The 23,654-nt window shown below is 47.9% G+C and overlaps 1 protein-coding gene across 3 annotated transcripts in view; it reads left to right on the top strand.

Annotated features, from left to right (window-relative positions):
- tshz3a (teashirt zinc finger homeobox 3a) overlaps positions 1-23,101 on the top strand; it is a 39,916-nt gene extending 16,815 nt beyond the window's left edge. Inside the window, exons 1-3 of one of the 3 annotated variants that reach the window (XM_023956112.2) lie at positions 5,531-6,020; positions 18,703-18,895; positions 18,996-23,101. In XM_023956112.2, the coding sequence (XP_023811880.1) occupies positions 19,082-22,276 (3,195 nt within the window). In that variant the 5' untranslated portion in view covers positions 5,531-6,020; positions 18,703-18,895; positions 18,996-19,081 and the 3' untranslated portion in view covers positions 22,277-23,101. Of the gene's footprint in view, positions 1-5,530; positions 6,021-18,702; positions 18,896-18,995 lie in introns of those variants that run through there. The other 2 variants (XM_023956111.2, XM_078949423.1) reach the window with 2 other exon arrangements.
- Positions 23,102-23,654: the final 553 nt, after the last annotated feature.

Genomic DNA, 23,654 nt, shown 5'->3' with positions numbered 1-23,654 from the left:
CTGTGAATGTTGATGTTTGTTAATGAAGACACCAGCGGAAAACTCAACTAAACGCCTTGATAAGAGCCAAAAAGAGGAAATTCAGAGCCCTTTTTCTCAGGGTCGTGTACGTCAGTTTGCTTTTTTTTTGGCGTCTATTCAGACTGGAAAACGAATGTGGTCCGGATCGAGTCCTGAACCGCGTGTTCGCTGTGTATTCACACTGCCGTCAAGCAGACTTTCCTGTTTAGAACCACAGCTTGCAACAAAAAAAAAACATGTGACTAAAGATCACTTCAATCATTGGCCAGGAATTACGCGGGGCGGGGCAAAGCGACCAGTGGCAGAAATTATGGAAGTCTTACGTTTTGCAATCCTTGTTGGGACAGTCGAACTTTGGATTTCGCTGAACAATTTAGAACGTCTGTATCGACGTCAGGTGCAACACTTTTTTCTGGTTTTCAGTTCTTCATGGTCAGCTCATCTGCTTTGTCACCTTTTTCCTTTCTCCATGGTTAGTTTATTTATCAAATGTTTACATTTTTGCCACCACCCTATAGAAAAAAAGTAGTACACTTGAATTACTTTAAGTATACTTGAGTATGAGTAAGTACACTACAGCCCAGCGGTGCCCGCCGATTGTGGTCAGCTGGTCGATCACAAAGGAGGTGTGAGTAGATCCCGGCTGTCAAAAGCAGAGAAAAACAGTTGTTTGGGGTTTTTTGCTGTTAGCCAATCACCATCCTCGCAGTGCAGTACATCACTTGTTTGACATGTAGAACAGCCAATCCAACATCCTCTGGTTTACATGTCACTGCACACGTGTGTTCCTAACCTGCAGGACCATCTAGTGACCATCCTGCTGTAAATACATTTCGGAGTCCATGCTCACTACTTTTATCCATTTATATTTAATTAAACAGCAAATATGACGTCACTGATTTCCTGAAGTAAAAACCTCATAAATATGAAGATTTCACAAAGACTATTTGTGAATCCACAGTGTTCTGATGATAGACGGTTTATAAATTGTTCAAACACAATGCATTGTGGTCTGTCTTTGCCAATCTAGTGAGCATGGATCCACACCGGAGTCGGCACTCAGCATCAGACTCCTGACCGTGGATGTAGCTGCTAATGTGCCTCGTGTTTTCTGGACTGGCCCGAGGTCGGAGGTCAGTCACTCAAAAACAACCTGGCGCAGAACGCACACGGAACGTTAATATGACAATTCCGAACACACGTGTCCAATTCAAGAGAACTTTTTTACCATGTTGTAATCTTACATTTTCATTTAAATGTATCATTTCTATTCATAATTATTGTCTGATTCACTATAAATGACCTTTTCATGAAACGTCTGTGTATTTTAGTACATAAATTCGTTCTTTTTAAATTATTATTCTAGAATAGATGATTTTATTCAAATAAAAAGTGTCGTTTGTGTGGATGTATGCATAAGCATGGGCTTTCTGGAGCTCGTCGTTTTGAAAGTAGCGGGCACCCCTGCTATAGTATACGTGAAGTACAGGAAGTAAACTAATGGAATACTTCTTTGGACTAAAGTGGAACATTTTTAATTTACAGTTTAAAAAGTAAACTTGAAACTGCCTCAGTTTAAGTATGGACTATTACGTGTAAATATGCTACCGGTGTTTGATGCTGGGGGCCAGCCCAGCATTTTGGGCCCCACAGATCCAGTTCCTGACATGTTTTTTTCCGGGTTTCAGCACCAAAACAGAATTCATTTGCTCCTCCAAAGCTTGGAGGAAGATCACAAGTGTTGGATATGTGAGGCATCCAGAAGGTGCTCGCTCTGAGTTAACATCACATGTCCACCTTTTTCCTTGAGGTTTTTCTATTTTCAGTCTGAAGCTAATGAATTAGGATCCGATGAAGGGTTTTTTTCTGCAGGCTTACAGTGAAGAATGATAAGAGATTATTTTAGAATGAAGATCAATGACAAAAGTCCAAACGGCGTGAGGAGGAGGAGCTAGTGTGTGAGATGAGTGTAATGTGCAACTCAAGGCCAAAGGCAAAAGCTTCATCTAACCGATTCTCTTTACAGGGGTGGAAATTACATTGTGCCATACATAGCTGATTTATACAAATTAATGACTGGGGTTATTAATAGGCGGAGGGGCATATATTAAACACTGCGAGTAAAGGTAGCTTTAATTATGCATCCTTTATAAAGCCAGTTTGACTTCAGCCCCTACTGTTCTTTAACCTAATAAGGAGCTTGAGAAATTAGCTGATGTATCGTTTTTGCAGAGCCTCATCTGCTCCACACGCTGCTGAAAATGAGAAAATGGGATTTTTATTTGATGCCGGGTCACAATTACTCACTACTTATCCTAGCGACGTTCCCAACTTACACCGGACACTCTTGGTAATTTGCTGCTGCCGACGGTCCGAACCCGCCGCACTCTAGGGCCACTTTTACGAGCGAGAGTTTCTGCCCTGTCCCTCCTGTTGTCCGAGGGGACAACGGCGCTGACAATGGTGTCACCTCTCCCCCCGAGGGAGAAGGGGGGGGGGACACCTGGAGGTGATTTGTGGTTGGGGAAGACTGATGAACTGCTATTGCCACCCTGTTTCTTTGCTAGATCAATTTTACATGTAAGAGCGCGCTTTATGAATGATGGAGACCTCCTCAAGCCATCCATACAGCTGCCTAAAGTCACGGCCCCGGCCCCACAGCACCTAAAAGGCAGGAATAAAGCAATCACTCTTCTCAGCAGGGCCATGCATTATGCACCCACACTCAGCCGTGAACCGAGCAACATGAATACACAGATAAGCACACAAAGCAGCCGCCTGGCCTGCTTGGATCTGTTTGTAGGAGTTTGTATCTCCGTGTTCTTGTTTTCTTTTTCCTCTCTTTGCAGTGAGACCCCACATCATTAAACCGGGCCGATCCAAACGGTCCAGATAAAAGGGCAGCTGAGTGCACCGCTGAAGTGACGGCGTGCACTCTCTGGACCACCGGGCCCCGGCCAAAAAGCAGTTTCATTGGTACTGAGGGATCTCCGGCGGCACACATCTAAGCCCAGGAGCGGCGTGCATGGATGCCATGAGTCCTGCCTCCTGCTGAGAGTTTGAAAGCAAAAAGTAGAGCGCAGTGAATACTTGAGCGTTCTGGAGGCGATGAAATTGAAAGGCCTGCCTCCTTTATGCCATAGGATTTCAGCGGAATAGTGGAAGCGCCCCGCACTTTTTAATCACAACTTTGAGACTGATTGGGTGAATTTGTGCAAATCAATGGAAGCGTGACAGACGTTCCTGTCAGATGATAATCCTGAGGAATAATGCAGCAGACCATCCTGACATGAGACAGAATCACAGATGGCTTTTTGGAAGACACTTTAGTACTTTTTCATGGAAAACAGCCCCTGACTTTGCGCGTCACACTCAAACCGACGTTAACGGCGGCGCTGGTCTTCCTCTAAATGCGCCGCACAGGTTGAGGTTTTTAGATGTCAGGCTTTTAATGTGTACAGCAAAGCAAGACGGATGCGCCGCCGAGATAACTTCCATTTACAGTGTAAGCCTGGGAGAGCCACAGTGTAGAGGCCATATACTATTTATGGGTTAATCGATACAGTAGCTGGATGACACCATGTCCCCACTACTTTCTGTCACCATGACGGCTCACTAATTTCGGCGCGCCTGCTTTCTCCTGCTGTCTTCAGCGGGCTGGAGGACGCTTCAGTTTGGCTGTAAAAACGCCAGTCACCAGGTTACCTCTTCCTCCTGGGGGAGGTCAGGATGGGGCTAAGTCCATAGGACGAAATATATTCACGTGTTCTTCTGGAGACCCCTGACATCCCATCTGGGTTATAATTTCATATTGTTAAAATGACAGCAACCCGGCTTCACGCCCCTGAGGAGTCGCTTAGATCCCGATCAGACTTGTGCGGTTTTGCACGCATGTGTGTGACCGAAGACCCGGGATGGGAAAATCCTGCTTGTCCACCGCCCTCCAGCAGGTTTGGTTGTTTGTGTTTGGAAGGCGGGGGGGGGGGGGGGGGGGGGGGGGGGGGTCAGCAGCCAACAGCAGAGGCTCACAGGGACGCCGAGGTCCATCCTACTCTGCAGAAATCCAGCTGGCTGAAGGGGGGGGGGTAGGAGTGGAGAAAAACTCATTACTGAGGCAGCGAGACTTAACTCTGCTGCTTTGAACCGACTTTGATCTCCGCCTAATGTGGATATGTGGGAGCAGCCGAGCTTTCAGGGTGATAAAAGCAAACATTTAACTGCTCACCTGAAATTAGCAAGGTCAAGGCGCAAGTCATGTTTGGAAGCTTTGGAAGAATTCTTTTTTTTAACCCAAAAATGACAAATTAGAAACAGATTAAGGTCCTTTTGAACTTCTGGCTGCTTCACGGAGGAGCCGTCAGCCAATCCTCTGCTGCTTCTGTGAGGAGAAGATCCTGGAACTCCTATGTGTTGGAAATTCTCTCTCTATATATATAATCATCTTTAGCTTTTGCTTTCATCTCAAATATAAGAGTGAAGCAGCAACTTGTTCATTTTGTACCATGAAAAGTTGCATTTATCTGATATAAGAGTTAAATATCTTCAGTAGAAAATGGACCAACTGAATGTGAATCTATGAAGTCTCGTGTACTACAGAGTAAAAACGGATATAAAATGTGTTCTTTGGCAAATTTGAAAGTACAAGTAAATAAAATAATGAGATTGATTGTGTTCTGTTTAGATAAAAAGACATTCTATGGCAGAGCGATGATTAGTTTGTCCAGGAGACTACAGAGGAGAACTGTAGCCTTTGGCTATTTCTAGCTCTGTTAAGAGTGTTTAAAATAATCTGTCCTTTTCAAACTTCAGTTCACTTTTTAATTTATTTTTATTTCCATAACAATCTACTGCATCTGAACATATATTTTCAGTAATATAGCCTTTAGGTTTGTTTGTTGTTTGACCCTGACTGTGGAATTATTGTGTCTTTTTCCAGAGTTTCTAAGTCGGACCTGGAATGAAGCTAAAAGGTTTATTGTTGTATTTTTGTTTTTTAAGGTGATTTGGTTTCTTCAAGATCAAACTATTGCTGTAACTACATGTCCATTTACTCTTTCCATTAAATTTGCCTTTTGTTTTGATTTATTTAAACTGAAAAAATGGTTGTTTCTTGATTAGCATGTTAACTAACATATCTCAGCACAATTTGGCTTAAAGATTATTTAAGTTTTTATTCTTTTAATAAAAATAAAACATTTAAAAACATATGGTTAATAATATTGTGTTTGTTTTCTTGCAAAAGGGAAAAATGTGGTTTTAAAGCTTATTTAAAAGTTTAAAAAATATATATGCTAAAAATGTATTGTAAAGAGATTATAAGCATTTTTATTGGTTTTATGAAAACCTGAGGGAACGTGAAGGTCAATCCTGGAGTGACCTAAATGAGAGCATCGGGGATAAACGGAGTGGGTTTCCGTTTCAAAGTCAGATGTTGCGTCACAAATGTGTGTAAACCGGCCCCGGTGAGTTCCTGGTTTCTGCAGTTTGTCATGTCTGGAAGCGTCTGAACAACAAGCTGCTCCTGAGAGGAGCCACAGGAGGACGCAGGCGGAGGTGCCCGCCCCTCTCTGAGACGTAAAGAGTTAACGGAGCGGCGGTGGGTTTGCCCATTCTCCGCTGTGAGTGACGCGATCATCTCTATTATCCCTCAACTTTGCCTGTTGCCAGACCAGGCAGCCGAGGTGGACGCAGCTCCGCGCGCCGCCGTCTCTGCGCCATCGGGCTGATCTGCGCTTTTTCTTTGTGACTGTTGCGCGCAGGCGGCTTTTCCCCAGCGATGATTTCTAGTTTTCTCGTCCGTCGGACCCCCCGATGTTGTGCAGTCTACTCCACGAAGGCGTAAATCTCTCTTGACTGGAGGTGGATCTTCCTGGATACGGAGGAGGGGGAGGCGAGCTGTATGAAACACTGACTAAAGCCGCCGACAGAAGGAGTCTTTGACGGAAACCTCGCTCCTAAAATGCCTCGGAGGAAACAAGAAGCGCCGAAGCGCGCGGCAGGTAAGCGGAGCGACCAGATTGTGCGTAAAAAGAGGCTTTGCTGTGTGTTTGCTGCGGCCGCTCGGCGCACTTCCAGTCACGGAATTTCCGTTTCCTCTGACTGAAGACGTGCTCCGTCACTCCTCTGAGACCTGGAACAGACGTTTACCTGTGAGAACGCGAGCGTCCAGCTGAGCGCGGCGTGGATATTTCCGCGCCGGAGACTCACGAAACTTTCCCTTCCTATTGTTCTCCGAACTTCCAGCTCGGCTCGTGTCGCAGGTCTAACTCTCATTTAAACGGGATCAATAGGAGTGACTGACACCCCCCAACCCCCCAGGACTGAATGGCGTTTTTTTTTGGTCGATGGTGGCAGCTCGAGGCGTGCCGTGAAGGGGAGCGCGGGGCTTTGCGCGCATTTGATCTGCGCGCATAACTTCTGCACACACAGAGAAAAACTATCTATCTCCCTCCTGGGCTAAGATAAACACCGTGGACGTGGACAATGGTGCTTCGTGGGCTGGAATGAGCCATAATCGACAGTTGCCATGTCTGATTTGACGGTTGATTGATCGGCTGTCATGCGGCTTTGATCTGATCCTTCCCGATTTGCATCAGAAAATCACTTCCCAACATGTGCTGCGGGCCCCTGACGTCACGTTTCCACCACTTTTTTTGTTGTTTTTTTTTACTCTCTGCCTCTCCCTCGCGCGCACGCGCAGATACGCGCTCTGTATCAGTGATGGTCAAGTGACTCGAGTACAAAAAAAGTGAAAGAAGGGGGTCGGCAAAGTGGTTTCCCAGTGAGAAATGACTCCCTCAAACACAGACACACACTCCCAGCAGAGAACATCACACTCCCATGCGCACATGCTCACTCTGAACACACAGTCACACACATACAGTGGGAAGAGGAGGCGGGAGGAGAGGGTTAGGGGTTGTAAAAGGAGCAGTGTGCTATGTAATGGAGGGGAGGAATGGGTTTGCTCTGTCAGACCGGGCCGTCACAACGGCTTTGTTTCATGTTTGATTTAATTGTCTCTCCCCTGACAGGCCCATTCATCAATGGCTTTAATGGTCAATCAGAGACAGGCTGAGTGAGTGCTCCCATTCTGTTTAGCCATAAGCTGGCCTGGGCTTTTATTTCATCAAAATGCCCCAGCCTAATGTACATGCTCACTGGCTCAGAGTGGCCGCGGGGAGCACATAAAGAATGACTGAAAGCTTTCTGATTTCAGATCAGGGAGAGCCACGGGTTTTTTCATCTCCTCTCGCTGCTCCCTTTTGCTGCTTTCTCTGTTGACGAAAGGGAATAAAAGGCTGTAATATAGATCGGTTTGTGTTTTTAGAAAACAACTTTTTTCTCCCTGAAACCACGCTTCTTTGTTCATTCATTCATCCATTAATTTCTCCACTTTTTTCATGCTCCCCTTCCACCCCTGTCAGTCAGTCCGTGCAGCTGCAAGTTATAAAGTTGTCAACTGTTCAGTGGCACACAAAGGGTGATGATGAATTGATTGCAGCACAGAGCATGGTGATAGAGAGAGCAAAGAAAAGGATGACAGATGATGGGCCTTGATTAGGGACTTAGGGGGAGAGTCAGCCCACTGCAACCTTGAGACTTGCATGAAAAATCCACACACACACACACACATCCAGCTCTGCTCTCATTGTCTCTCCAGCACACACACACACACACACACACACTTAGCCTGTCTGTGGTTTTCCTTCGTCTCTGAAAGGGTTTCTCTCGCCACGGTAGAAAACTTGTTTTGCCTGCTTCATTAGCGTTGGTCCAATTAGCCGTGAGGCTGATGGAGACCTGACAGGCCCTGTGATTGGAGATGACAAGCTCGGGGTGCCCAGCCCAATGAGGTTTGCCACCACTTTGATGTAATCAACTTGATATTACACAGAGCCACTCGCCTTTGGTTGTGCTGTAACTCAATTTTCTGCTGCAGGTGACAAATGGGCCTGCGTACCTGGGTCAGGTCTGAGTGCTCTTAACAACCAGGGGCAGCTGCTCACGTAAACAGGCGGGGGAGAGTTTACTAGCGGTGGGAAAGCTGCCCTACTTTTCTTTGCCGATTAGCTTTCCCTGAAAGTCGGGGCCTGAAGCTAGCGGAGAGCTAGAACGCTCCGTGACGGGAACTCGACACCGGCTTTGTAGCGCGGTACTTTTTCTCTGTAATGTCCTGAGCTGTGGAGTATTTGGGTGTTTACAGTACTCGGTGTCGGTTCTGTCGGTTGATCCGTTTACTCCATCGCTGTCATAAGGTTTGCTCATTTGGAGAGGGCAGAATTTGAGTCCAGCATCAGAGCTGGAGGGGTAGGGGGGTGACACCAAAGCTGGTTTCCTCGTTCTGCAGGGTCGGTGTTGCAGCCCTGCGAGTGTGTCTAACTCGGGTTTGAACGGGTGGTTCTCAACGACGAGTAAAAGAAATGGGAACCTGCTGGAAACCGCCAACATCTCCCTTCCTGTATGTTAATCTTCACGCATCACATAGGCATGGTGCACGCCATCGTAGTAACTGGAGACGTGCACACATCTGGAGCGGTGACGCTGCTGTAGACGCAACTATTGACAGCAATCACACAATCAGCCTCCCTGCCTTCCTGCTGCACAACTTGAAAGATTACGGAGGCCGTGCGGGGACAAACAACTGCAGGACACGCGTATCGGCAAACGTCAAGCCCTAACAACCACATGGGAGTTAGTGTTCAGGTGAGAATTGGGCAAACGTTTTGGCCTCTTAGGCCACGTTTGCTCATGAAAGTCCTGCAGCCGGATTCCGGTGAGGCTGAGTCACGTCTGTGATCTATGCGTCTGATAAGTGCATACCTAATGAAGCCGTGAGCACCAGTAGAAGGAAGAGGAGGACAGCTGACAGAGTGTTTCCCACAGGTATTGACAGACGCCTTTTTGTTTTCGCCATAGGCCTCGACTCATAAATCCTGCCTGTGTAATGATAACAGTGCCACCCTGCCAGCGGATGACTGAAAGGGACGCTGTAGGAGAAGAAAGAAAGAGGGCACAGAGGGAGGAAGAGGAGGAGGAGGTGGTGGGAAGGATGAGGAAAAGAAGAGTGGGGGCGTCTCCTTTTTAACACACTCTTGGCAGATGTCAGGCCGTGGCGTTGGGCTGCTGGAGGGAGGGAAGAGCGTGAGCGCCGTTAGCCGTTAGCTACTTCTGTTCGGATGCTTTGAAAAAATAGTCCCACTGCTGCCATGATAGATGCAGCTGCACCGTGGTGACAATTGGAGCTGACCAGGTCCCTCCTGACCCGCCGCCACCCCCTCCCAGAGGTGGAGGGCCTGATGGGGATGTGTGCACTTTCGGAGGAAACTGAGCCGTCGTTCTTCGGGGGTCCTGAAACCCAATCCACGAGGAGAATAGGCCGGCCATGCCAAAGAGCCGATTTCCTTTTCAACGGAGTCATTTATCACTGACCCACCCTTCGCTCCTGACACAGTGACATGTGTCATTTATCAAACGGGCTTTAGCAGACGCACAGAGGAGAGAGGGAGAGAGAGAGGTGGATGAGGGAGGGAGGGAGGGAGAGTGAAAAGAGGAGAAGAATGAGGTGCAGAGTCAGAGGAGAGGGACACACAAACTCCTGTTTGTCAGCGTGTGAGAAATTTTCCAGCGAAGAGTGAGTTTTCCTGAAACCCATGAGGAGGGGTGGTGGGGTGGGGTGGGGGGTCGAGATGACGGGAAGGATTGAGTTCCAGCGAGCTGCTGCGCTTTGATGAGTGACAGAATGCTCCTCCATGCCACGTCACAACCCAATGAAGGGGAAGTCTGACAAACTCGTTGCTGTTTACTCATAATGTATGCACAACAAACGCACGCGCGTGCGTGCGGTGTGTGCGTGCACGCGGGGGGCCATATGGCGCCTAATGTGTGCGTGCGGCTCCCTGATGAGCGGGCCTGACAGGTATCACTCATGCAGCAGCCTGGCCTTTAAATGAACCCAAGCTGCTCTGCTCTCCCGTGGCCCTAACAGGCTCTCTGCAAGATGGATGCTTCTTTAAAAATCAGATTAATGATGGATACCAGGCTTATAGCGCCATTTATCACCAAGAATATTATTTAGGCCGACTGTGTATGGCTGTAACTGGAGAGCTAGGACGAGAAGAAGCAGGGTGTGGTTGGACAGATACTCACTGCGTGATGGATGGCCGGGCGCTCTCTCTGAGTGTTACTAGACACCGGTGCCGCAGCAGAAAGCCATAATCAGATAGCCCAGGGATGTTTGTCCCACAACTACACTACCCAGATTGCCTTGCCTGGAGGGTTGCTTCATGAAAGGTGCACGTCTATCAAAAAAGTTTGTGGAATCACGACAAAGCTCCACATGTTTTTTTATGAGAGGGTTTTTTTCCCCCCAGAATAGTCGCCATCCCTCCTCATTCCAGAGAAGTCATGAATGAAGTACAGTGGGAGGTGAAGGCAAGGTCATCTGCGCTGAAGAAAAGAAATGTTTTTTGTCCTCTCCTTGTTCCCTTCTCCCTCCTTCCTACCTCCTCCTCCTACGCACCACTGTGATTTATGATGGCCATCCATCTTCAGGCTGTGTCCATCACCTCCTCGTTGCTAGGAGATCATGGCAGCAGCTGCGTGTTGGGAGAGGGATTTGGTTGTCCCACTTTCCAAACGGACTTTGTTTGCTTTTTCCTTTTTGACCGAGTTTAAACTTCAACAGAAAATCCCCCAAACTCTTATTTTGAAAACAAACACCAGAGGTTTGTTTTTTTTTTCACCATCTTCGCAAATGCTTTAGGTTAGACCCGGTGTCTTTATTAAGCATAAAAAGTCTTTCAGACGCTGCTGTAAGGACTCTGGAGGTCTGGAGAAGGAACGTTCTTTCCCTGCAGATGTGTGGGATTTCTCCATGTCCAAAGAAACGGAGTTTAACATGATTAGAGATTCCTGGTTGTGTGTAGGTGTGAGTTTTAGTGTTTGATGTTGTGTGGTCCTGTCTGGGTTTCACCGCCTCTCATGTGGTGACAGCTGGGATAGGCTCCGCCCCTCTGGAATGGAGACAGGATAAAACCTTTTATTCCTGTAATCGTTATTTGACCGCTCATTAAAAATCTCTTCAAAATAAAAGTATGTTTTTTTATATGAGATATTGTATCTGAGTAGTGGTCGGTAGGGTTTTGAATCATTATTTTCACCTCTAAATTTTCAAACGGGTGTCACGGTGGCCCCCGCTCTCGACTCCTAGTCCGCAGGTCTGAGCGTAGGTTCCAGTTGCCGTGGCGACACCAGGAGAGTATCTGAAATGTGAAACAGTCAAACCAAACATCAACAATCAAAACAGGAAAGTCAGATTCCTGAGTGTCCTCCCGCGACACCTCCCACCAGCTTCAGACAGTTTTACAACTTCCTGCCTGTAGCGGCGAGGACAGGCTGGGGCAAATCCGACGGCGTTTGGACAAGCCCAGCCTCCCGCAGAAAACGCTTTCTTTAAAAAAACACACACACACACACACAATAATCCGGACCAGTGTGAAGCAGACTGGCTATTGTTGTGCAGCAGATGCCTCGTGTGTGTTCAGGTGCATCCAGATAGTTTCCATTACTGGGCTGAGATCAACAGGCTGTTTACTACCTGCTCTCTGCTGAAGGCCTCACCTCACTCTTTACCCCCCCAGACAGGAATTTAGCATCAACTTCATTGGAGATCATTGAACTTCCATTCCGCCTTAACCCTTGTACTGTCCTAGGCACTTTAACATTGGGAGTTGGGTCATCTAGACCAGTGTTTTTCAACCAGTGTGCCGCGGCACACTGGTGTGCCGTGGGAAATTGCCCTCATTAACTGATCTAAAAACATTTTCCATCTCCAGGATTTCAGCTCTGTTTTCATCCAAACAGGCCCTGATAAAACACTGAGAAGTTAGGAATATGAAAGATCTTAAAATTACTTTTTCTTTGTGTTTTTTTAATTCTATTAAAGACATTTTGATAAGAATGACTGTACCGCGATTTAGCTGCAGCTATAACAGTTTGCGGAAAAGTCCCGCCCCTTTAACTGTCTCCGCCAATCATTCTTTAAGGCTTAATCGCATGTCATCAGTCTGACCAATCAGAAGTGGTCAAAGTCTTCACTTCCGTTTTCTTAATTCTGCTGATGAAGTCGCTCAGTTCTAACAGAAATACCAGCTAAAGCTCGTCTTTAGCGGTGTAGCTTTCCACAGAATGTGGTGTCAGACCGTGGAACAAGTGAACAAAACAATGAAGCTCAGAGACGCGAGTCTTTCTGCCCTTTTTCGGCAGTTTTCACACTACATCTCCCATGATGCATTGGCTTAAAGGGCCAGTGTCCCAGCGCACAATGAGTCGTCCTCGTGAAACGTCTTGAAACCACAACAAACAAACAGTTTCTAAATTTTCTAATTTAACTTTCATTTCATCTCTTAGAAAAAACAGCCGCAACTTCCTGCTTTTCCGGCTACAATTATCACAAAAACGCACATGAGATTGGGGGGGGGGCGCTGTCAATTAATACAGACCATGAATTTCTGCTTTTTTTTTTTTTTTTTTGGATGCTGGTGTGCCGCGGGATTTTTGTCAAGGTTAAAGTGTGCCGTGGCTCAAAAAAGGTTGAAAAACACTGATCTAGACCCACTAGACAGAGCTCTGAACCTTTTTTCTTCAATGATTTGTGATCTTCACTGGTGTCCATGGATTACATGAAATCCTCTCCATCTTTATTCACCTTTGTCGTGGTAGGAAGAACACGTCAAAGTAAGGGGGGGGGTCATCTAACCTACAACCTTTGCTCTACTGGAAGTGGCTTTGGTCTGAACTTTTGCTGAAGGAAAAGGAGGATGAATGCTGAGAAACCTGATCAGGTCAGATTTTGATAAGACAGGAGAAGTGAGGGGAAATCAGCAAACCAGACGTGTTTGACGGGAACATCACCTTCTTCTCATCCTTGGTTCCACAGCTGTGGTTTTAGGTTGTGCATGTTTTTATCACTTGTTGTGGCTGCTCCAACCTGCCACTTCCTTCACTCCTTTCGTTCCCTCCTATTTTCCGGAGCGCCACGCAGGAGGTCTGCATATGTCTGCGGCTCGTCTCTCGTCGGATGAAGGGGTTGAACGTTCAGGTCATGGGGGGCTGTGTGTGCAGCTGGCAGCTTTGTGGTCCAGCCATAACACAACAGCCAGCTGAGGGCTTGTTGTTGGCTCTCTCCTCCCACTCTGGGCGCTGACGAGGTTGAGCTCTGAGCTTCGCCTGGGGCCTAGAAAGATCTCCCTCTGTTTTTCCCATCTCCCGTATCAAACACATCCTGCACTACAATTGGCGGACGCGGTGCATTCACAATCGCGTCAGTTGGTAGAGAACGCACACAAACACGAGCTGACACAGACATCCACGGTGGCTCGGAACGTGACGGCCCGCCGATGCCCCGCATAGGAAGGGAGCGCGCGGCGCCGCCGTCTGGGGTCGTATATCTGCAGAACAGACTTATGTCCGAACGGGTTAGGATTTTCTGATGGCCACAGATCACCTGTTACAGTTTTTCTCATGGGACTTTCAGCCAGCTCCTGAGGATCAAAGGCAAAGAACTAAGTTTGATGGAGTGCACTACTTTGACATGAGTGTACACGAGAAAGGCATTTTAGGTATGTCACTGATCTGCTGCTGTTCTGACAGAATGGGGCTGTTTTTGACTAAATTACTTGAATCTATGAAGGAGTTTTGGACAGCTGCAAAACTTGAGAGCGGGCACAAGCCGGCAGTAGTTGATGGAGGGTGAGGTGACTTCCTGTCCTGTAGTGTTCAGTCTGTTTCCTGTCAGCAGGAGTCCCCCCCACCCCACCCCACCCAATTGGCCGTGTTGGTTCAGGCCGTCAAGGTCCACTTAAAACACTGTCCACATGTCAAGACAGCCGTTTTACAGCGTGATGCAGTGAAAGGCTCTCCTCCACTGCTTTAGATAAAGCATCAAACCCGAGATTAAGAACTGTCAAAATGCTCATTCATTTCCATTTCAGTCTATATCCTACATTTTATTTAAATCTCTCTGTTATCCAGTTCTGATTATGATTTTTTTTTTTTCCGGATTCTGAAAGCAGCGAAAAGCTTTTCCATTACTGAAGAGACCACCTATGTAGACAACTTCCTGTCACCTCCCAGGACTCCAGCTGCTTCTTTTTTTATTTTATCAGACAACAGATGAGTAAAGTTGTGAATCTTGAAGCCGTGACATTTGTCTTCCTTTAAACCTTCTGATGTTGATTTGTAACAATAAAAAAAGTGGGGTTTTTTTTGGGGGGGGGGTCCTTCAGTCAGACCCTTTTTGTGCCAAAAAAGTCGCAAACACAAAGAAAAACTTGTCCCTGTGACGTCCACGCAGAGAACAGCCTCATTTTTTTCCCTTTTTAATCCCGGTGCCTCTGACAACACTGTTTTTTTTTTAGTGTGAGGGTCAGACGCAGGTAGTTTTGAACGACACATCCTGTTTACCCTGTTTCTGTTGGGTGTGATCGGCTGTTTCTCCAGCTGTGGAGGCCAAATCGAGAGCGTTCTTCCTGATCAAGAGCTCCGTTTGGAGAGGACAGAGAAGGCTTTTGCAGTCTTCTGTTTGTGTCATGACAAGAAGGTTTATGCAGACGAGGTTTCTCTCAGGTGAAATGCAAAAAAAAACAAAAGCGCCTCAGGAGATCATTTGTGCACAGCGACCAGACCGGCTGCAGACGCAACATCTGAAAACATCACCTGAGCAGAACCCAACGGCATGATGGGAGCTTGTGCTTTAGCGGCACCTTCCTCGGTAACACCCCCCTCCCCGTCTGTGCCCTCATCGTGTCCCTGATTGTCAGAGCAGCACTGCAGTATTTCTATCAGATGATCTCTCCCTGCTCGTCTGCGGCCCTTATGTTTATGAAAATGATCCTCCGCAAGAATGCCTTCTGCATGCCAAGATGTCACTGTCTTTCCTCATCGCCTGAATCGGCGTGCACGTTCCAGTGTGGGAGGGGTTTCAGGTGTCATAACCGACAGCCTGTTTATGATCATGTGGAGGTTGTGTACATGAAGCTGAGAAGTGCGTTTCTGCCTTTTCCTTTACGGCTTTTGTGTTTGTGGGAGTTTGTTATTGCCGCTCTGACTGAGATGTTGCTGCTGTGAAAAGCGCTCCTCCTTCCATTCTTGCACCGACCCCCCACCCCCACCCCTCCTCAAAGGAACCATTCACAGAATGAAATGATTCCCATTTTTACGCCACACGGCAAAAGATCAGATTTTTTTTTTTCGTTACACCAGCGTGCACAAATGTTCCCCCTTTTTCCCGCCCACACTGAGAGGATTCATCCACTGGCCCTCCACCATACATTTACATTTTAGTTAAGGCTGCATGTAAAAGTATTGTTGTACTCATAATATTCATAATTTATTCTAAGGGAGCCTCTATATTCCTATCACCTTTTATTAGCTTGATAAATCACCTCTGTTGTCAGTCAAGGCAGGGAGAATAATTGGATGTGGTTGTCGCCCTGTGTGATGGATTATCAGTCATTGGGGATTAAATTAACAGATAGTGCTCAGACATAATGGTTTTTGTTTTGCATTTTAAATTGCCTGGGAGCAGGCTTTGACTCTAAAGGTTTTATTGCTGATCCTTTCGGACTTCTCTCCCCCTTTTCCTGCTATCTGGGCGTCACGACAGATGAAGAAGAAGCCACAGGGCTGCAATGGGTAAACCTTACAAACTCCCAAATATCTCGAAATGCAACACGATGTTGTAGGTATGTGCATCTTTGTGAACTAACCAAACAGTCTAAAAATGGGGACGTTTGAAAGTAGAGGTCTTGGTTAAGCGGTTTGACAGGCCTCGCTGATGTAAGCTGACATCTGTAAGCGGTTAGTCAGGAAGCAGACGCATTAACTTCTTCATCTCGGCTGAAATTTCTCCTTTAAAGAGGAGCAGAGGAAAGTGAATGGAAGGAGCACGTCTCTGGAGGGCTGGTAAACAGGGAGATAAATCCCCTGTACGTTCAGATATGTCTGAGCATGAGCCCCTCGCCGCTCCTCCCTCCTCCCCGCCACCACATTATCATAATTGTGTCCAGAACATGAGGGGCCGGGGAAGTGATCATGTCATTTTATTTACACCCTGCTTGGCCCTTTTTACAAACGACATGCCACTGACTGCCGAGCGGACTGGGGCCCGACGACATCTTTTGATCAGGGCTGTCGGGGCCGATCAGCGGAGAGTGGCAGGTAATGGATACCCAGTGACAAACCAAATCTCCGGGAGGACGGAGAGTAGGCCGCACCTGCCAGGTCTCCATTAGGCTGGCCTCTCGGCGGGGCTGCCTGCTGACTCTGCCCCCGGGGCCCAAATCAGAGCAGCGCCAGGCGCACGGCTGCCTGGAGATTGGCTGTTAGTGCTGGAAATGAGAGTTCTTTCAGCTATGACATTCTTGTTTAGACTGGATATGTAAACATGGCGGGGTGAAGGGTTTAGTCGCACGGCGTGCCTTTGTTTGTTTGTGTTTGGTGCGTGCACAGGTTCTAGATTGGGGTGGGACTCTTCAGGCACGTCACGATTCAATTAAGGTTCTTGAGGCAATGATTGGAGGATGAAACACACATCGCTGCTTCCTGAGTTTATGCCATGGAAACATGAGACATTAGACCAATATTACTCACTTTTCTCCACCCAACTGTATTTGTAAGTACAGACCAAATCAATACCCATGTTTAAGTTTTATCTAAGACCCATTCCGATGAAAATGATGTTTTGACTTGAGGACAGATATAAAGAAAATTAAGCTCAAAATTACATTTCTGAGTATTTCTTTATTCAACTAAATCAGGAGCAGATGAAAAAAATGCCAATTTAAAAATGGTAGTGCATTTGTGACGTAGAAAATATTCTGGGCGGAGCCACAAGCTCCCTGCTCCGCCCCTTTCTGATGCATCCACTGGCAGACTAATAGATCCATGAACGTCTTTGTTTTCCTGGTCTGAGCTGGACGACTGGACATCTGTGATGTTGCTCACCATTTTTCTTGCAGCAATAATGTTAGGTTGAGGGTGTGAGAGTCTGACAGAGAGGCTCACAGACTCTCAGTGAAGTGGAGTGACAGCTCACGCTTCAAACTCAACATTAACTAAACAAAAGAGATGATGGGGAACCATCTGCTGAAGTTCTCCTCAAACACTGTGTGAGAGAAAGTTAAAAACAGTGAGATTTTGGCCAAATTCTACAACGTCTTCACTGAAAATAGAATAACCTTCTCGTTCATCTGCTGGTTTCCCTCACTAACTGTACAGAACTAGAACGGTCTCACACACTGTTTAAGTCTGCTCAAAGATTACAGAGCAGCTGATCAGAACACATGTCACTTTATCCCATCGGCAAATAACAAAAAAGCCCACAGGATCTCCAGGGCCCCGCCCATATTCTGCATCATAAGTTTGAGTGGCTCCCCCCACTTCGCAGACTTCGCCCTGCTAGATGCAGAACACGGAGGAGGAAAATCACCTTTGCACTCTGGGCGGTCCAGCTTCTTAAATCCGCAATTACACTTCTTTTTCTTTATCGTGTCCGACTGGGTCTGTCCTCGTATTAGGGAAGTTATTGCACTTTTTTAAGCCACTCTCTGCAGCTTACAAACAGAAAAGCCCCTCAGGGATAAATAAAGTTGTTTGAATTTGAATTGAATTGAATTGATATGAAGAATGCAAAAACAGAGTGTTATGGGTGACGGAGGCAAATGTTTACTGAACTCCTGCCGCTCTGCAGAAAGTAGGTTCTAGAAACCGACAGTCTGGGTTATTTAAAATGTTGGCTAAAAACGGCATAATCGTGATTAAAAGACCACTGGGAACACTTTGACAATAAATCAAAAGATGAATGGATTGGGACTTTTTTATTCCCTTACCTTTTCCGACGAGGGTCGGAGTTTCCACATGTTATCCAAAATAGTTGGAGGTCCAAACGGCCTCGGCCCTGTTTGCCATTTGTGAGTGAGGCGGTCAGGGGGGGGGGGGGGGGGTTGGGAGCCTTTGCTAGAGGGGAAGACTAGTCACCCCGTGGGATGCAGGAATTTATGCGTGTTCTTGTGTGTATGTGGAAGAGAAGTACACATCTGCATAGGCGGAGGCGCACACTTATCATCTCCCCTCATGAGAGCACCGGGCACCAAAGTGACAGCCCACTTACGCATCGCCATCAGGTCAACAGCTCTGCTCCAAACCCTCCTTCGCTCTGGGTCTGGCTTTACTCTTTTCTCTGTTTCATGAAGACGGGCTATTTTCTTGTCACTCAAAGTTTAAACGTGGGACATCAAATTTTTTCTCAACATCAAAAACGAACTTCTTCATTCCGAACGATGTCAACATTTCATCCACCAAACTTTGACATCCCCTCTGTTGGAGGTTTAGCTTTTAGCTTTTGTGCCTGTGTGTCATCATGCATGTGTGTGTGCGTGTGCGTGCACGTACGTGCGTGTGTGTGTGTGTAATCGGAGAAGAGGCAGATGAAGAGGCGTCAGACATATTAACTGACAGATGGAGGTTGATCCAACTCATTTATTACCCCAGAGGAGAATGCCACAGTAAGATTGGGCTTCATTAATTTCAGATTTAGTTTTCATTTCAAGCTGTTGTGCCCTGAGATAAATAAAATGGTGCATTATGTTTTTGCCAAGATATTTCTTTTTTGTTTTCTTCCAGTGGAAGGAGAGAGGAAAAGGGGAGGCATAAGTTCCGTGTGGCTGGGGTAGTATATAAATACAGGCTCGCCTAGAGGAAAATAACACCTCAACGGTTGATGAGGTGAAATGGGATGACTGTAATTTCTCAGCTCAGCTTTAAAGGCTCCCACACAGATGGCTCATTTATCCCTGGGAGTCCTCGGGCACACATTGTAGGGAAACTTTTTCTTCAGTTATTCTAACATAGCGTGTTCACTCCCTACGATTTAGCTAATCTCTTTCCCTCTTTCTTTGTCTCCATTCTCCTTGCAGCTTACTCTCCTGAGGAGCTGACGGAGCACAACGCGGAGGAAGCGGGAGGAGGAGTGCTGCCCTCAGTCCCTCGGGATGACCTTCCCATGAAAGAGGAGGATTTGGAGCAAACCATTCAGACTGCCAAGGAGAAGCTCTGCCAGCAGGAATCCGCCGAGGCCACAGAGCTCTCCGGACACGAGGTGGACAGCGAGTCGCATGCGAGCGAGGCGAGTGAGCGCCTCTCGGACTCGGAGAGCCCCTCCGGGAAAGTTGAGGCCAACTTAGTGGCATCCTCTCTGAACGCTGACTCCCAAACCTCCTCTGTAGGCACAGACACCTTAGAGCAAATGAAGGCTATCTACTCCAGCTTCCTCACCAGTCCGTTGTGGTCGCCGCTGAACTTGAACGCCACGCCCCCACAGGTGCAGTCTTCATCTTCTGCAGAGAAGCCGGCGCGCAGCAGCAGCACCAGCAGCAGTAGCAGCTGCAGCAGCGGTAGCTACGACTGGCACCAGTCTGCCGTGGCAAAGACGTTACAGCAGCAGCATCCTCAGAGCCGTCAGCCGGCTCCGTCCGAGCCCAGCCTCTTCAGTACGGTCCAGCTCCACAGGCAGAACCCGCGGCTGTTCGGCTCCATCTTCACCGGGGCCAGCAAATTCCGCTGTAAGGGCTGTAGCGCTGCTTACGAGACTCTGGTGGAGCTGACGGTTCACATGAACGACACGGGCCACTACCGGGACGACAACCAGGACAAGGCAGGCAGCGGCGCCAAGCGCTGGTCCAAACCACGCAAGCGGTCCCTTCTGGAGATGGAGGGCAAGGAAGATGCCCAGAAAGTCTTGAAGTGCATGTACTGTGGTCACTCCTTTGAATCCCTGCAGGACCTCAGCGTCCACATGATCAAGACCAAACACTACCAGAAAGTGCCTTTGAAGGAGCCCATGGCTCCTGTGGCAGCCAAAATCATGTCCTCCAAGAAAAGAGGGTTTGTAGGTCTAGACCTCACTTCTGCACACCGATCCAGAGAGGGGACCCCCAAGTCAAAGGCCGACCCAAGTGAACCCCCACAGAAAGCCTCCTCCGGCCCCCACAGCACTTCTAATCACCGCTATGGTCACCAAAATGGTGCTAGCTATACGTGGCAATTTGAGTCGAATAAATTGCAAATCCTGAAGTGTATAGAGTGTGGCAACTCTTACAACACCCTGCAGGAGCTGAGGACCCACATGATGGTGACGGGACACTTCCTGCGGGTGAACAGCTCTGTAGTCAAGAGAATCAAAACATTCCCAGAGGCCACCTCCCCCAACCCCGTCAGGGTCACCACCCCTCCAGAACAGAAGGTCCAATCTGTGCCACTCGCCCCTTCTACCTTCTCCTCCCAACCTCTTCAAACCAACTCAACCTCCCCGGCCCCCTCCCTTCCTCTTCAAAAGATCAAAAAAGAGGAGGTTGAGGAGGAGTGCACCAGACAAGAGGCTGCTGAAACAGAAAAGCTAGTCCCAGTTTGTGTGAGTAAGGAGGAGGAGGAGGCTGAGAGGGAGGAGAAATATGACATTTCAAAATACAGCTATCTCACAGAGGATGACCTGAAAGAGAGCCCCAAGGGGGGGTTAGATATTCTCAAATCACTTGAAAACACTGTGACATCAGCTATCAACAAGGCGCAGAGTGGGAACCCAAGCTGGGGGGGCTATCCGAGTATCCATGCAGCCTACCAGTTCCCCAACGCCCTCAAGGCCCAACAAGGCAGCATGGAGAAGAATTCCCACGTGAAATTCTTGCTCAACGGAGGGGAAGGAGTGTTGTCCTCCTACGCTAAGAACCAGCCCCTCGTCTCCCCGTTGCTGAGTCAGCCCTCCTCTTTTTCCACCAACAACTTCCAGGCTATGGAGGATTTGGTGAGAAAAGTAACGGAGAAGGTAGCAAAAATAGAACAGAGGGTTAAGCAGCTTTCTCCAAAGAGGGAGAACCAGCTGTCTCCGTGCAGCAGCGAGGCCGGAGAGGTTGACTCTCCTCTGGAATGGAGGGAAGTCACGCCAGCCAATAGTGACAGGGGAAGCCATAGCAACAGGGCATCTCCAGCAACAGAACCCAGGAGGGATCCAGCAGCCAGCTCGCCTCTGGCTTCCACACTAAGAGGCAGCACCGCCATCATCACCGCTCACGCTGCTCCTGAGCAGCCCTTCGTCAACCCGCTAAGTGCTCTTCAGTCAGTAATGAACATACACTTGGGAAAAGCAGCCAAGCCCTCTTTGCCAAACCAAGATCCCCTGAGTCTGCTTTCCAGGCTCAGCCAGAGCATGACGGAGAAGGCTGCTGTGGCCACTCCCCCATCACAGACCAAAAAGCCAGAAGGCGTGGTTCACAACAGTCTGTGTCAGCCCAGCGACGACCAGCCAATGGACCTCACGAAGAGCAAGAACGATAAAGGAAGCTCCGTAGCCTCGGCCCCCCTGACGCCCTCATCCACAGCCTCATCTATCTCCCCCATCTCGCTCGTTACCCCCGCAAAGCTAACAGTAGTGTCCCCCTACACGTCCAGCAGCCCCCTCCATGAAAATGCCCTGTCAGATATCTCGGACATGCTCAGAAACCTGACCCAGTCCCACCCTATAGCCAAGCCTCCCTCACGGCCCCGGGCAGCGGACAAAACTGAAGTGGTGGGCTCCACGCGCGAAGAGGACGACCCGTCCCTGCACGGCCACAAACGCAAGGGCCGCCACTCCAACTGGAACCCGCAGCACCTCCTTCTCCTGCAGGCACAGTTTGCCTCCAGCTTGAGGCAGACGTCAGAAGGAAAGTATATCATCAACGACCTCAGCCCGCAAGAAAGGATGCACATATCTCGCTTCACTAGTCTCTCCATGACCACCATCAGCCACTGGCTGGCCAATGTCAAGTACCAGCTAAGAAGAACAGGCAGAACAAAGTTCCTGAAGAACCTGGACTCCGGTCAGCCGACATTCTTCTGCAGTGACTGTGCCTCACAGATCCGGACCCCGGCGGCTTACGTGTGCCACTTGGAAGCCCACCTGGGGTTCAGAATCAAGGACCTGGCCAAGCTGTCCCCCAAACAGACTTTCAAAGACTCCACTGCCCTGAGTGAGAAAGTCCTTCCCCTGGAGTCCCTACTGTCCCCCCAAACAGAGGAGGACTGCAACGGATCCGTGTACCGCTGCCAGCTCTGCGTCCGCAAGTTCGCCACCAAGCACGCCATCAAACTTCACCTCAGCAAGAGCCACGGCAAGTCTCCGGAGGACCATCTGCTGTACGTGTGTGAATTAGAAAAACATTAAGCTCTTCTAGGCAGTCGACATTCATGAAGACGTCCCTGATAGGACCGTTCAAAAGAGTCTTTGAATGCAGCCAAACGCACAAAGACGCCACGAACTACTGTTACAACATGTCAGCACAAGCTGTTTACGTCTGTTCGGCCTGAAAGCATTTCTGATTTGTGTATTCCAAAATGTTTCTTTCACTCCAGAGTATACTGTGTGTCAGCGAGGCTCCGCTGTTGAGAAATGGGAGGCGACAGATGTGAATCTTTTGACTCGAAGGTCAGCGTCAACTTGAAATGTATTAACTTTATTGTATTTATTTTGTACTTTTGTGCGTTTGTTTTCAGTTGCTGGTAGTCTGCATGTGTTACATTTCTACAGTCCTGTTGGGATTTTAAAATGCCCTTTCAAACTTGCCCTTTTTAGTAGCCAAATTCATGGAAACGTTCCTTTGAAAGAAGAACCTGCAGAATTTCGTCTCTTTGTTTTGATGGTTTTACTCTGTACAGCCTTTACGTTTCCTCGCTGATTGTAAAAAAAAAAATCTGCCTTATTCGTTATCATTGAGTAAGGGGCACTTAAAATCCAGGTCTGTGTAAAAATGTATATATATATATATTGTGTAAGCTTACAATTTGCTGTCTAAATTATGCATACTTGTTATATTTCCTAATTTAAGAGGACTATGACTATCCACTGGTGCAGAGACTTTGAAGAAGATAAAAAGGACACTGTTTTGCACAATAGTTTTATAAAAAGTTATTTGATAAGTAAAAAAAAACACACATCCAAATATGTTAATGCCTCGTGCTTCTATGATTAAATTGAATTAATTCCCAAAAAGCTGTTAGTTTCTTTTATGAACATTTGGTTTGAAAGCTCTGATGCTCCGGTAAAATCCTGCTGTTGTCCCAGGTTATCATGACTGAGCGTTTTAAAATAGACTCAGCTGCAGATACCCCAGGTAGACAAGCTCCATCCTTGTCTGAGGGCAGAGCTGATGTTTCTCTGTGTTGCTGTTGAGGTGGACTTGAGGGGGGCAAGCAGTGCCGCTGCCTGCGAGGCGTCTGGCAGGTGGCGTGTGCTGCATGTAAACCACCAGATGTTTCGGAAACGAGCCACTGGAGGAGGAGGAGGAGGAGCAGGCAGGCGGGCCGCAACAGCAGGCAGAGTGGGCTGATTACCATGGGGGCTTGGATGCCATCCGGAGCCCAGGGCACAGACAGCAGATCTGGCACACACCTGGACTCGGAGACTGTCCCTTGGAAAAAATAAAGCAGATCCTATATATGCGTGCTGAGACGAGCTGACAGTGCTGCAGAATGCGCGGGCAGGTGCTACCCCCTCCAAGCGGGCTGTTGGATCTAACCACATTACTGGCAGGTGTTAATGCCAT

This window comes from Oryzias latipes, chromosome 6 (genome assembly GCF_053564925.1).
Source record: "Oryzias latipes strain Hd-rR chromosome 6, Olatipes_Hd-rR_3.1".
In the NCBI taxonomy this organism is placed as follows: Eukaryota; Metazoa; Chordata; class Actinopteri; order Beloniformes; family Adrianichthyidae; genus Oryzias; species Oryzias latipes.
Note: the sequence above shows the minus strand (reverse complement) of the source record. Positions and strands in the feature narration are given on the sequence as shown.